Genomic DNA, 14106 nt, shown 5'->3' with positions numbered 1-14106 from the left:
AGTCATAAAGAAGGCGCTAGTAGTCAGGACATGATGTGGTTTTAGACACACAAGTGTCAGCATTGGACACTCCTAATCACATACTATATTAGTTTCCTAATGTTCTTAAAACAAATGACCACAAATTGAGTCACTTTAAGCAGAAACTTCTTTTCTCACAGTTCTGGAATCTAGAAGTCTGAAATCAAGGTGTTGGTGGGGCCATACTTGCTCTCTGAAAACTTGGTCTAGGGAAGGATCCTTCCTTGTCTTTTCCTAGCTTTGAGCAGTTGCTGGCAATTCTTAATATCCCGTGGCTTGTAGACACATCATTCCAATTTGTTCCGCTATTGTCACATGATGTTCTCCCGGTGTGTCGTCTCTATGTCCAAAGTCCCCTCTTAGTATAAGGAGGCCAATCATATTGGATTTAGGGTTGACCCTAATAAAGACATGTTTATAGCTTCCAGATGAACATAAATTGGAGGGGCAATATTCAGCACAGTACAAATACCTGTACAGGGTGAGGTTCTGGATTGCCATTATTTGTCAACCTAGACTATTTTAGTTAAACTAAAGAGAATGATGGAATTGGATGGTTGCTCCTGACAGCACTAGAGAAAACAAGGGAGAAAAAAGGATGAGCTCAGGGCTTCAAATTCCCACCTGAAGTACTACATTAATGTCCTGAAAGCTCTAATCCTTCCCTGAAATAAACCCTTATCTCCTGCAGCCACAGAGCTGAGATTTCTGATAACCAAACCCAGAGTCTTATTCTGTGATTGGCTGCTTTACAATGCAAACTGAATTCCTAACCTTGCAGGGTGTCTTCTGATAAAGTGAGGACATTCACTGGGAATGAATGGAATCCTGAAAACTGGAATGGAAACATGTGGTCAGATCTCCATAAAGCTGGGGATATCTCAGCCCAAGATCTGCCAAGTCTTTGCCATTAGAAGCTGCCCTTCCACCCTTGCCTATTGAGATAGTCCTGTAATGGCATCAGCCAAGGTAGCAAGACATTGCTGCGTCTCCTCAGACCCACCCCACCATCCCCCTTTGCTTCTAAACTTTTAACTAGACTCAAGTTTCAGCAGGCGGCAAAAGGGAAAGCACAAAATGTGTGGAGAGGCATTACACTCCAAAAGAGCTACATGATTCTCCCAGTTTGTACAGACAGAAATCTAGATAATACGCGTGGGAATGGGTCTTAAGGTTGTGGGATCATGGTAGAAGGAGCATAAAGTTGGATCAAGCAGAATTTGTTGATATGGGCTGCCAGGTTGGTTGGTTAGCTGAAACATGAAGCCATAAGTGGTCTACACTAAGTGAGTTGAATTGCCAGAACTGCCTAGTTATGCTCTAGAGGAAGGTATTCAAAAGCGTAGGGAAATTACGATGTTAGAGTGGGTTTATCACGTGGATTTGTTCACCCAACTTGGGAGGATCCAGAAGACACACCTTTTACCATAACTGTGAGAAGACATTCGTGAGAGCAGCCTACCATTCTAGAAGAACTCTGTGGTTGCTTTTCTTTTTAGGTCAGAAATTTAAATGGGAACTGTTACCAATGAACTGGGATTCTTAAATACAATGGAGGTCATGGGATCCTAAGGTGGCAGGGGCCACACGGAAGCACTGAGTTGCTAAAGAAAAGATGGGTATGGTTACCATAATGGACAATGGAGCCAAGGCAGTGGTCAGAATAGTCTAACTCACAGATACGTGTGGTGTTGGCTAGTTGGTATCCATAGAAAAGAAATAGATGAACTGTTTACTAAATTCTTACTTGATTTGTATGAGCAAAAGTGTTCTAATTAATTTTAAGCAACTCCATATTCAATAACAGTCATAATGGAAAATGCTACCATTGCTTCATGATACTTTGGAGTCCAGTGTTTTTAGCAGAGTAAAAGTTGAATGAAATTTTATCCATCCAGGGGTATCTGGAATTTAAGTCCAGGTGAGTAAGTTTGATGGTAGTAGAAAGAAATCCTTGGGCATAGGAGGCAGCCCTATTGGGAAAGTCTTTAAAACCTTTTTCCCAGACTAGATATCACGTCAAGACAGACTACTACAGTTTCTACTCTGGGACTCTGTCTCTCTCTGTTGTGTGCAAGTGAACGCCTGCTATCCATCTTGCAATTCACAAATTCGGCCTTTGGTGGTGTCTTATTCTGTTGCTTGAGTTTTTATTTCCACTCACACATTTTTTTTTTATTCCTGAGATTTTGATATCAACCTATTTTTATTTTGTTTCTACCTATATTTTCACTATCAATCCTCTTCTTTTTTATGGAAATCATTCTCTTATTTATTGTTTGAAAGATCCAAAAAATATTTAAAGGACACTGTTAGTTCTATAAAGTCAGTTTCATCTGAAATGAATTCATGTTCCAACTTTATTTTGTTGCCCTTTCTTAACATTAGATGTTTTTAAATGTGTGTTAGTTGTTTAGTATTGTATAGCAAACTACCCCAACACTCATGGCTTACAACGCCACACATTTATTATCTCACAGTTTCTGAGTCAGAAATCTGGGTACACCTTAGCCGAGCCCTATACTTCAGGGTCTCCTACAGGAAGTCAAGGTGTTGACTGGACCGTGGTCATCTCAAGGAGGCAGGGCATTGACTGGGGCATGATGCATTTCCAAGCTCATGTAATTGTTGCCAGGATTCGGTTCCTCATGGCCACTGAGCAGAAGGCTTCAACTCCTTGCTGGCTGTTGAGTGGAGACTGCGCTCAGCTCCTGGCCACATGAGCCTCTCCAGCACATCAGCTTGCTTCATCAAAGTGTTCCAGCCAAGAAATCAAGAATTCGCTTGAAGAGGGAAGTCACAGATTTTTGTAACCTAATCAAGAATGTGGCATCCTGTCGCTTTTGTGCTATTCTCATCATTAGCCACTAGATTAGCTCATACTCAAGAGAAGGTGATTCCACAAGGGTGTGAACACCAGGAGGCAGGGATCATTGGGAGCCATGTTAGAGGCTTCCTACTACAAAGAGTTTTGAAACTTTGCCAACTTACTTTGAGAGGTGTTTTGTTTTCACTTTCATTTCTCTCACTCTCTCTCTCTTGCCTCAGCCCTCACCTTGGCTTTTACCGGTCTGGAAGTTTTGCAGTTATATTCTCCTGCCCCACATCCAAGCCTCATCCCATTGTGTTATGGGATATTGTAGAGTATTCTCAAGTCTACAGATGATTTAAGTCAATTTGTGATCTTAGGATTATGTCCATAGGTCTCTGGCAGACACCAGTTTATAGGCCAGAGCCCCAGGAAGCAGAGAGTCATAGAGTTTTTTCAAGACAGAAGGGGCCCCACCCCGACACCAAATCTCAAGTGAGCCTGGCTGTATCATCCCCTCTCTGTGTGGAATCTCCGTGATCATATTCCCACCCTCCACATGCCGATAGCCCACTTCCAGGCCAGATCCCAGCAAGGCCATGTCTGTTATGCTGCGGTGAACTGAAATAATCGAAAGAAGAAAACTGCATACACCAAAAAACTTTAGAAAGAGGAAAAGGAAAAGACTGAATATTTCCACCAAAGAGACCCCATGGAAAGCCCAAATGGTCTCAGGCCCAGCATTAAATTCTGTATTTGGGTCCTGAGCGGAAGGCCCGCGTAGGGCTTAAGGAGTAGCCACTGAAAGGCCATTTCGTTACATCAATACATGGAGACCGTGTCTCCCAGAGAGTCGGCGCACTGGGCTGTAAGGGAGGGAGGAGGCTGGCAGGAGAGTGAAGTTTCACTGAGGGGAGAGGGCGGTCCCCAGAGACCCGGCTAGGGCTTTGAACCTGCGACTGCTACAAGGGTTTTAAAAACATGCAAAGGTATATTTGCTCTCAAGTTTCAGAACAAACCGGGATTCCATGCGCACATACACGACAAAGGCAAAAAGACTTGTATGGACTTCTAGTTTTTATTTTATTAGGAAATTTAGACAGTATTATATAATGACTAGGAAGGGAAAAAGGGGGAAAAACTATGCATGATGACAAGAAAAAGTGGGAAAAGACAGAACTGAAGGGCAGTGGGTATTTCCATCAAACCAAGTATTTGGCATCATGATTTCATTCGTAATTTGCACAATTACTCTGATGTCTGGCTGCATACGTATTTTTTCCAGTAGATGCCTTCTCTTCAGGGACTCTTCTGATGGAAGGACTTAAGGCACCAAAGAAAGACAGGAAAAGGGTATTTTCAGGACCATCAGGTGGGGGAAGAGCAACAGGAAGGAGGAAGTCTTACCAACTGAATGGGCCCCGGCAGCCCCCACACACCGTCCACTAGCAGCAGCATTGCTTCTTACAGCACTTCTGCTGACAGCAGCACTTCTGCTGGCAGCAGCCCTTCCCACCGCCGCAGCCGCACGAGCCGCAGCCACACGAGCCACAGCCACACGAGCTGCTGCCACAGGAGCGGCGGCAGCAGCAGACCACAGGGACAGTGCAGCAGCACCCACAGCAGCCGGTGCAGCAGGGGCAGCAGTTGACCCGGTAGCACCTGCAGGTGGTACAGCTGCCACCACAGCCGCCACCACAGCCACCACAGCCACCGCCACAGCCACCGCCACAGCCACCACAGCCGCCACCACAGCCGCCACCGCAGCCACTGCTGCAGCCACCACAACTACCACAGCCACAGCACCCCATGGTGTCAGGAGAGTAAGGACTCAGGAGAGGTGAGGAGGGAGACTCAGGAGGTGAGAGAGGTCTGCTGCCGCCTTCTGCTGGGGGCGCCCCTTATATACCATCTTGAGGAGGGTGGGGATGGACGAGTGACCCCGGACACATGACCCCAGCACTTCCTCATTGTTGCCAGTGCAGTTTCCACAACAAGCTCATCCAGGGCTACTCCTTGTTTACATTCTTATGGATGTTTTTTGACCCAATGCATTTGCTAATTTTAGCTTTTCTTCTTAAAGTCGTTTTAGAGGCAAACTAAGAGACGCTGCCATTTTGGAGGGGTCTTCATTTCCACAGAAACACAGATGAAACTTTGAGATTTAGAACTAAGAAAGCACTTGATTACTGCTGGCTCCTTTTCCGCCTCTCCTCCGTGGTTTTCTCTCCATATATTCAGCTGAAACCACCCTGCTCTAACAGAAACTTCTGAGAGGTAGAGCCCATACGAATGACCAAATTGAACAAGCCATTTCTTTCCAATTTTTTTCACATCTATTACTGTCATGTACTTTACACCTCATTAAATGGGCCATTTTAGTTCTTGTGAGGTTACATGCTCATGTCTGTATTTGCAAAGAGATATGGACTAGTTTTAAACTAAATGACCCTCTTTCCTTCCTTAACCCTGAAAGTTGTCTATTGAAAATCTTGACCCGATGCTCCCTTCTCTCTCTCCACACTCTCTCCCTTGGTGCTCACATCCACCCCCAGGGCTTCAGTTCCCATATGCATTTCCCAGATTCCTTCCTCCAGTTTAGAATCTCTTCCACGCTCCAAATTCACAGACAGCCAATTTGCGCCCCATCCTCTTCCCACTGTCCCGAGGCACCTGCCATGTCCTGGGCCCCAGGCTCAAGCCACAATCTCCCCAGCCCAATCACCAACCCCACCAGAAAAGCTACCTGCCTCCACTGCGCCTTCTCCATCCAGCTGACAATCCATTCAAAAGTCAGCTTTGAATCAATCCCTTGTTTCTCTTAGCCCCATATCTGGTCTTCCACTGAATTCTGTGATTGTGCCTCCTTAAAAGCTCTCAAACCTATTCTCCTATCTCTTGCCCTACTGTACCCCCCACCTCAGCTCAAGCACCCCGGGGTGGTTGAAATGTATGCTCTGGTCTATATACCACAAAAATAGTTTGGGATCATGAATAACAATGCCAACACGCCTCCAGGGACCTTCCAGTATTTCCTCTCACTCAGATTCCTAAGGAACAATCTCACCAGATTGGAAAATGGGCTCCGGACAGCAAGCCAGTTACAAGTTGTAGTTTGGGGAATCTGTTGGCCACCAGCTATCTCCATGAAGGTCCTCAGAACTCCCTGAGAGGCCAGAGGGCTCCTCCAACAGCACATGTGATGAAGAGCTCACCTGTGCTCTTGTTTTTCTTGGATTATGTTTATAGCCTCCTTGTTGGTCGTTAGCCCTCAAATCCCACCCAGGACCACAGCTGCACACGTCACCATATTTCACACTCTTTTTCTCCCCACATCGGGCCCCTCCTCGCATCTCTGGCCTCTGCACCTGCACGCCTCAAGGTTCCCACCCTACTTTTTTTTTTAAAGATTTTATTTATTCATTTGACAGAGATAGAGACAGCCAGCGAGAGAGGGAACACAAGCAGGGGGAGTGGGAGAGGAAGAAGCAGGCTCCCAGCGGAGGAGCCTGATGTGGGGCTCAATCCCAGAATGCCGGGATCACACCCTGAGCTGGAGGCAGACACTTAATGACTGAGCCACCCAGGCGCCCCACCACCCTACTTTCAAAATCGCCTAGGTCAGACTACTTAGCAAAGGGGTGTTTCAGACGTGAGCTGATATTATCTACTCAAAGACAAAAATTAATTCCTCATCCAAAGCAAAATATACCAAGGATTACATCATTAAAATGAAGACTCTTAAGAGGATTTATTTCTGTTTTAAAACAGTCATTAGATCCTGGGTGTGAGAAAGAACAATGGGATGCTTCACGTGAAGAGGTAGGAAGTAAGTTTCCAGCTCCAGAAGTTTTCACTGGTCAACAAATGCAGTGATGGCATCTGGCCTTGGCAGTGACCTTTCAATCTGTCGCGAAGTTCACATCCCCAGCTCCCAGTGTTACTTCCTGTTGCAAGCTCTTTGAGGTCAGGGACTGTCCACCTTCACTGTGCCAGCCCCCTGAGAGCTCACAGATCACCTGGCCCAGGGTGAGGTCTTCAAACCCCACGGACACGGGCATCATGGGCAGGTGGAGATCCTGCCCTTTCCTGTTGATAGCCTCACTGCACTCCCAGTTCCCAGAATGATTCCCTAGAACTTTCCGTTTTTTTCAAAGTTTAACTGGAATATAGGTTTTATTTAAAAAATAAACTAAACATGTGATGAAGACAAAAATATCTAAAAGGGAAGCAAATAAGAGATGATGTGATTCTTCCCTGTAAATAGAGCCGAATAGCAACAAGGAAGTGGCCATGTGTCTTCCCGCTCTCCTCCCAGAGTTGGTATATAAGGGGCTCCCCTGGCAGAAGGCAGCATCAGACCTCTCTCGCCTCCTGAGTCTCCCTCGTCTCTACTCCCTCCTGAATCCTCTCTCCTGACACCATGGGGTGCTGTGGCTGTGGAAGTTGGGGCAGCGGCGGTGGCAGCGGCGGTGGCTACGGTGGTGGCGGCGGTGGCTGCGGGGGCGGCTGCGGGGGTGGCTGCGGTGGTGGTGGTGGCTGCGGCAGCTGCACCACCTGCAGGTGCTACCGGGTGGGCTGCTGCTCCGCCTGCTGTCCCTGCTGCTGCGGCTGCTGCGGGGGCTGCTGCAGTACCCCCGTGGTCTACTGCTGCCGCCGCTCCTGTGGCTGCGGCTCGTGTGGCTGCGGCTCGTGTGGCTGCGGCTCGTGTGGCTGCGGCTCGTGTGGCTGCAGCGGTGGGAAGGGCTGCTGCCAGCAGAAGTGCTGTTGCCAACAGAAGAGCTGCTGTAAGAAGCAATGCTGCTGCTAGGCGTGGGGCTTGGCCTCTGGGCAGGTGCTGCAGGTGACCATGCTGTAGGTAAGACCTCCCCCTCCCTGTCTGCTCCTTTCTGACTTGCAAGTCACAAGCATGACCTGAGCCTTGTCACCAACCCATACGAATCCCACATTTCTGTGGTTTCTGTCATTCTGTCTGCATTTAATGAATACCGACCAAAGTAATAAATGGGCAGTCACCTGCGTCAGTGATCATTCACATCTTGCCCTTGACAAAAATGAATCAAGATAGCTAACGTTTTACCTTCTTGAAATGCCTTTAACTTTATGTTTATTTATGCCCTGTTTTTACCTCTGCATTGCCATCTCTGTAAACGCACGCAAAGCAACTATTTTCTTAATAAATTTTCCTAAATCAGCCTCGAAGACCCATTTCTTTTCTTCTTGCCAGTCTCTAAACTATCTATCCCTTGGGGACAATGCACTTCAATCTGAACAGATGAGGCCAATGGTATACACATGAAGATAGCAATGAATCAAAAGCTAGATAAATTGTTTGCGATAGATATAGATGGATTAGTAAATGGTTAATCCATTGTGGGTGTAGCAAGGAGCAAAGAACTCAGCGGCACATCCTCTAGTTTAGCGACTGAATGTCACAAACTAAACTCTTCCCAAATCTCTCCCTTGATAGAGTCTTAGCAACAGAAGTCTGAGTGCATGAATATTCATACAGATCTTGCAAAGTCATTTGATAGCTTCAGGGCATGGTCACTTTTGAGGCTTATCGTTTATGATGTTCACTTTTCGTCTACTTCTAGGGTCTTTTTCTACTGCATGTTTATCTTGATTGTCATGGCCTCACTGCTGAGAATTACTCCAATAGCAACGTAAATGGAAGCCTGAGTCTCTCACATCTCTTTGCCCATTAGCTCTGTAGTCCATGAGTGCTTTCCATTCAGCCGTCACCTCACTAAGCATCCATACCCTCCCATGCAGCTCCCCCAGATGTTCTGCTGGAGCCCATGGCAGGGGCCACGGAAGTCTGTCTGTCAGCCACTACAAACTACAAGATAGGCTTTCCGATATAGTGTCAGAAAATGAGCGTTAGGTTCAAAATAATCAAACTGGGCAACTTTCATCCCACCCCGTCAGCAATGTCTGAAGGAGTCCGCACCACACACACAATAAAATGTGTTCCCAGACACCCCCTCTGTTAATTTCCCATAGTGCTCCCTGGTCCTTTTCTGTGCAGCTTCCAGATTCTTGATCCATCATGGGTGGTTTAGCAGTGAGCTGAAAGGAGACAGGGGTCTCCCAGCTGGGTCTGGTGGTGAACCTGGGGCTGAGGGAAGCCAAGCCCCTGGGGTCTGTCTCCAGAAGATGGATATTCTTGCTCCAATGCCACAGGTCCACATAGGGTATTTCCTTGTCCCTCTAAGCAGAGCCTGACAAACGCAGATGCTTACATAGGTTGGAGTGACCAAATGCAATGAAATCACCAAAGGAAATATGAATTGAGTAGTCGTGTCAAGTAAGATCCCCAAAGGGAGCCCCGGAAAAGATAGTCTTCCTTCCCCCCTTGAAATTCAGAAAATAAGGTTTGAGGAGGGGTTCTGAGATGAGCTTCCTCAAATTCTAAGTTGACACACACCCATCTATGCTTCTGTTTCCTTTTCCACATCCAAGGGCCCTGAGCCTCCAGTGCCCTCTGGCTACCCAGCACCCCTTAGTTACTCTCAGCCTCTAGGATGGTCTCCATCCTCTGACTTACACTTCTCCAGCCAGGCTCCACCTTTAGAACCACCTCCTAGGGGCGCCTGGGTGGCTCAGTGGGTTAAGTGTCTGACTGCAGCTCAGGTCATGATCCTGGAGTCCCAGGATCGAGCCCCACATCGGGCTCCCTGCTCAGAGGGGGGTCTGCTTCTCTCTCTCCCACTGCTCCTTCCCCCACTCATGCTCTGTCTCTCTCTCTCTCCCAAATAAATAAATAAATAAATAAAATCTTTAAAAAGAGAGAGAATCACCTCCTATCACATAGCTATTCTCAGCAGGAGAGAGTCCTATCTATCTGTCTTACCCAGACTCTCCTCATGGGGACTCCTTGAGGCAGTTTTCCCACAAAGTAAGGTTGACGGCCGAATTCTGGGACACATGGCCCTCCTGCATCGGAGATGTAACACGTCTTAGGCTCCTGCTCTCTCCGTCCTGCTCACGAGAAATGTGAGCTTGTTTACAGGCAGTGTAGGTAGAAGATGGGGCTGTTAGGATTGGGTGAGTTGTCCTTACTCAGCACTGACGTCAATTGGTGAAAGAAGGACCCAGGCAGCAGGGTGAACCAGTGACAGTTATTGAACGTTTAGTTGCCAACATTGTGCTGGGTCCTATGAGGGACACTGAGACACAATTTCTTTGTTAGATGACAATTTGATATAGAAAACAAAGTAAGTGAAAATCTGTAACGGCTACCGGCAAAAAAAAGCGCAAAACCATATTATATTAAACATAGGTCACTAGCTAAACCACATAAATGAAGAACAAAGCATAAGACTTTTCTATATTTTGTTATTCTTTTGTTATGGGCTGAACTGCATCTCCCCCAAAATCCATATGTTGAAGTCCTAACTCCCAGTACCTCAGAATGGGACTATGCTTGGCAACAGGATCTTTAAAGAAGCAAGTGCATTAAAGGTCCTTAAGTTGGATCCTAACCAAATATGACTGGTGTTCTTATAAGAAGAGAAAATTAGAACACAGATGTGCATGGAAGGAAGACCATGTGAAGACAGAGCAAGAAGACAGTCATCTTCCTGCCAGAGAGAAAGGCTGCAAACCAAACCGGCTGCCACTTTCATCTTGGACTTTGAGCCAAGGAACTCGGACTTCATCTTGGACTTCCAGCCTACAAACTGTGAGGAAATAAATTCCTGCTGGTTAAGCCACCCAGTCTATGGTGCTTCATTAGCCCTGGCAAGCCAATACATTTTTGGGGGGCTGCCTGATGAGTACCAACAATACACGTGTTGGTGGGGTTCCTGAACCACAAACCTAAAGAGATGCCGTGGCTTAGGTGAGTCTGTGCGACACGTCATCCCTGGTGCTGAAATGAAAGAAATGTGCAGAGACACCTGGATGGCTTGGTCAGTAAAGCATCTGCCTTTGGCTCAGGTCATGAACCCAGGGTCCTGGGATCGAGTCCCACATTGGGCTCCCTGCTAAGCGGGGCGTCTGCTTCTCCCTATGCCCCTCCCCCCACTCGTGCACACGTGCTCTCTCTCTCTCACAAAAAATAAAATCTTTTAAAAAAGAAAGGAAGAAAGAAAGAAAGAGAAAGAAAGAAAGAAAGAAAAAAGAATAGAATAGAATAAGAAAGAAAGGTACTGCTGTTGTGTCCACAACGTGGCACGTGTACTCAGGATGGTTCCTGGTTTTCCTTGACGCACTCAGCTCTCTCTTCTTCCTCCTGAGTATGGTCCACACTAATTCCCACTGCATGAAGTGATCACAAAATTCACAAGGAAATCAGGATCCACGTATGAGGGCTTGGTGACAGGGGCTGGAAAGCATGGGAAGGGCACTCTGTGTGCATACATCTTGCATCTCACCTCAGTTCTTGAACATTCTTCTCTGTAATCTGATCACAAATGTAGGTCTTCATCTAGGTTACCTGAATAACTGAATAACTGAAATTTGTAGTCAGGGCCTATAAGGATTGGAAAACAAACTGAGAAAAATATCAGATTGAAAAATGAAAATATTTGCTGAGCTCAACTGAACTACAGAAATATTTTCCTTAAATTATGATCCATCTTTTTGTTTTCAGTACTTAGTCCATCTGAGAAACGTGTGCCTTGTGGCAAAAGATGAGGAAAGTTACTGCAGAGGCAACAAATGCCGACCTTCACAATGACAATAACCTCTGCCACTCTTTGGCTCTGGTCCAAAATAGACCAAAAGCGATAGAGAGAAAATACACTGAAGAGTCTACAGGGAACAAGAAAGCATGAGATTCAGAGCTATGAAGCCACTCTGGATGTTTTCAAGAACTCTCTCTCCACCTCTGATGGAAACACCTGCAGCAAGCATCACAGTTGGCCTTGGATTATAATTCTTTGTACACAAACCCCCCCACCCAAAGATACTCGAAGGCAGGGTTTACTTCGTCTTAGAACTGGCTTCAGCACTTTACAGCTGCCTTTATATCTAGGGGCTTCTCAGAGAACACTTGTCAACAGAAAGTCAACTGTTCCAAAATATTTAAATAAATACTTCGAAGTACAACTCCTGATCGGAATCATAAAAAGTCATTTGTATTTCAATTTTATCTTCCAAGTGAATGATGGCTATAGGGGATTAACTGAACTCTAGTTTCCTCTAGGTGTGAAAGAAACAGATCTTGCTCATAAAACTGTTTTCATATCAAGAATAGACTTGTGATGTCTAGCAAAACAACATAGATTCCATGAACATTCAGAGCCCCTCTAAGCTTATGAGTCTTAAAAAATGGAAATAAAACTTAAAAACATACATCACAGTTTAAGTTATTAAGTAAGATCTGAGGGGCACCTGGGTGGCTCGGTCAGTTAAACATCTGACTGCTGATTTTGGCTCAGATCATGATCTCGGGGTCATGAGATCAAGGCTCCACACTCAGCATGGAGTCTCCTTGAGATTCTCTCTCTCTCCCTAGGCCCCTTCCCCCCATAAAAAGAAGAAGAAGAAGAAGAAAAAGATTTTAAATGAAGTCAAAAGGAAGCTTGATCCTCAACAATAGCCCAATCAAGGTTAAATTAACATAGAAGAGAATGATGGGTAGTAAGGAGGGCACGTACTGCATGGTGCACTGGGTGTTATACGCAACTAATGAATCATCGAACTTTACATAAAAAACTGGGTATGTACTGTATGGTGACTAACATAACATAATAAAAAATATTATTATAAAAAAACAAGAGAATGAAGATAAATCCCATGTCCACCAATGCTGACCCACTTAACACCACTTGATGGCATTACTTTTTGTAGTTAGGGAGATAGAAAGCTAAACTAATAATACCAAAAGTCTAAATGTGCACTGCTGGCTGAGTTTATAGGGGAAAAAATGAAAGAGCCTGCACAGCAGGGGTGGAACTCTGCCCTTGACGCAAAGAGTAAATGGCCCCAGTAGATGGGAATCTAAAGCAAAGGTAGCCGTCCAGATTTTGGTAGCAGATGTATTTCTGAAAATTTGTTTGAATTGGTTCTTTGTGAATACAACAGGATTTTTTATGAATTAGGGACACTTGCTTCTCTGTAACTGAAACTGTCATTTCAAAATAGAATTCAAAATGTAGAAAAATCATTCTTTCAAGTGTCCCATTGGTGTTCGTAGCTGGAATGCATGGACAGCAGTGGCAAGAAAGCTATTCTCATGATCCTTGCCTTTCTCTGCTATCATTGCCCGTTTTCCAACAGATGTTTAAGTGAGATAAAGATGTTCCAGGAGGCAGGATACGATAAAATCAAAATAAAGGCAAAGAGAAACTTTTAATGATAAAAGTTTTTATTTTATTAGAAAATTTAGAAGAGAGCTATTGACAAATAGGAATACAAGATAAAAAAGGAGCAGACATAAAAGCACATACATGGGAAGGAAATAATCACATATATCTAAAGAATAATAATGGAACCCTATCTGACGGAGCTCCATGATGCCAGCTCTTCTTCCGGAGTGAAACCGTTTTCACGTCCTTGATTTTGGTGTTTCCTGTTTGACTGGAAACTTTTCAGTTAGGAAAACTGAAAACACCCAAAACAGAAAAAAGAGGAACCTAAATCCAGGAGCAAAGTCAGTCCAAGAGGGTAAGTCTCAGAATACCAGAGGACGACAGGTAGGACAGGTGAATGGAGTAGAGGAAATTCCCAGTATCTCCTGTGCAAGGACAGAGGCCAGATGGCCCACCTAGCAGCAGCATTGCTTCTTACAGCACTTCTGCTGGCGGCAGCACTTCTGCTGGCAACAGCCCTTCCCACCGCTGCAGCCACACGAGCCGCAGCCACAGGAGCCGCAGCCACAGGAGCGGCGGCAGCAGTAGACCACGGGGGTACTGCAGCAGCCCCCACAGCAGCCGCAGCAGCAGGGGCAGCAGGCGGAGCAGCAGCCCACCCGGTAGCACCTGCAGGTGGTGCAGCTGCCGCAGCCACCACCGCCACCGCAGCCACCCCCGCAGCCGCCCCCGCAGCCACCGCCGCCACCACCGCAGCCGCCACCACAACTTCCACAACCACAGCACCCCATGGTGTCAAGAGAGAGGACTCAGGAGAGGTGAGAGGGGGGAAACTCAGGAGGTGAGGGAGGTCTGATGTCGCCTTCTGCTGGGGGAGCCCCTTATATACCAATGCAGGGAGGGTACTGACCCAGGACTCAAGGCCACTTCCCTGTTGTTGATGCAAATATCCACAGCTGAATCTCCCATGGCCTCATGTGCACTTCCTTAATGGGTCCTTCTGACTTGTAAACT

The 14106-nt window shown here is 46.1% G+C and overlaps 2 protein-coding genes across 2 annotated transcripts; one reads left to right on the top strand and one right to left on the bottom strand.

Moving 5' to 3' along the window:
* The first annotated feature begins 7253 nt into the window (after positions 1 to 7253).
* LOC117796006 (small cysteine and glycine repeat-containing protein 6-like) lies at positions 7254 to 7640 on the top strand. Its single transcript, XM_034642617.1, has one exon. It carries the CDS (start codon positions 7254 to 7256, stop codon positions 7638 to 7640), a length of 387 nt encoding a protein of 128 aa, XP_034498508.1.
* Positions 7641 to 13547: 5907 nt separating this feature from the next.
* On the bottom strand, positions 13548 to 13883 carry LOC117796005 (small cysteine and glycine repeat-containing protein 7-like). The gene has a single exon (XM_034642606.1). It carries the CDS (start codon positions 13881 to 13883, stop codon positions 13548 to 13550), a length of 336 nt encoding a protein of 111 aa, XP_034498497.1.
* Between the last annotated feature and the right edge of the window lie 223 nt (positions 13884 to 14106).

The sequence above is a fragment of the Ailuropoda melanoleuca genome, chromosome 2 (genome assembly GCF_002007445.2).
Source record: "Ailuropoda melanoleuca isolate Jingjing chromosome 2, ASM200744v2, whole genome shotgun sequence".
Classification (NCBI taxonomy): domain Eukaryota; kingdom Metazoa; phylum Chordata; class Mammalia; order Carnivora; family Ursidae; genus Ailuropoda; species Ailuropoda melanoleuca.
The sequence above is the reverse complement of the archived record's forward strand: the minus strand, read 5'-3'. Positions and strand labels throughout refer to the sequence as shown.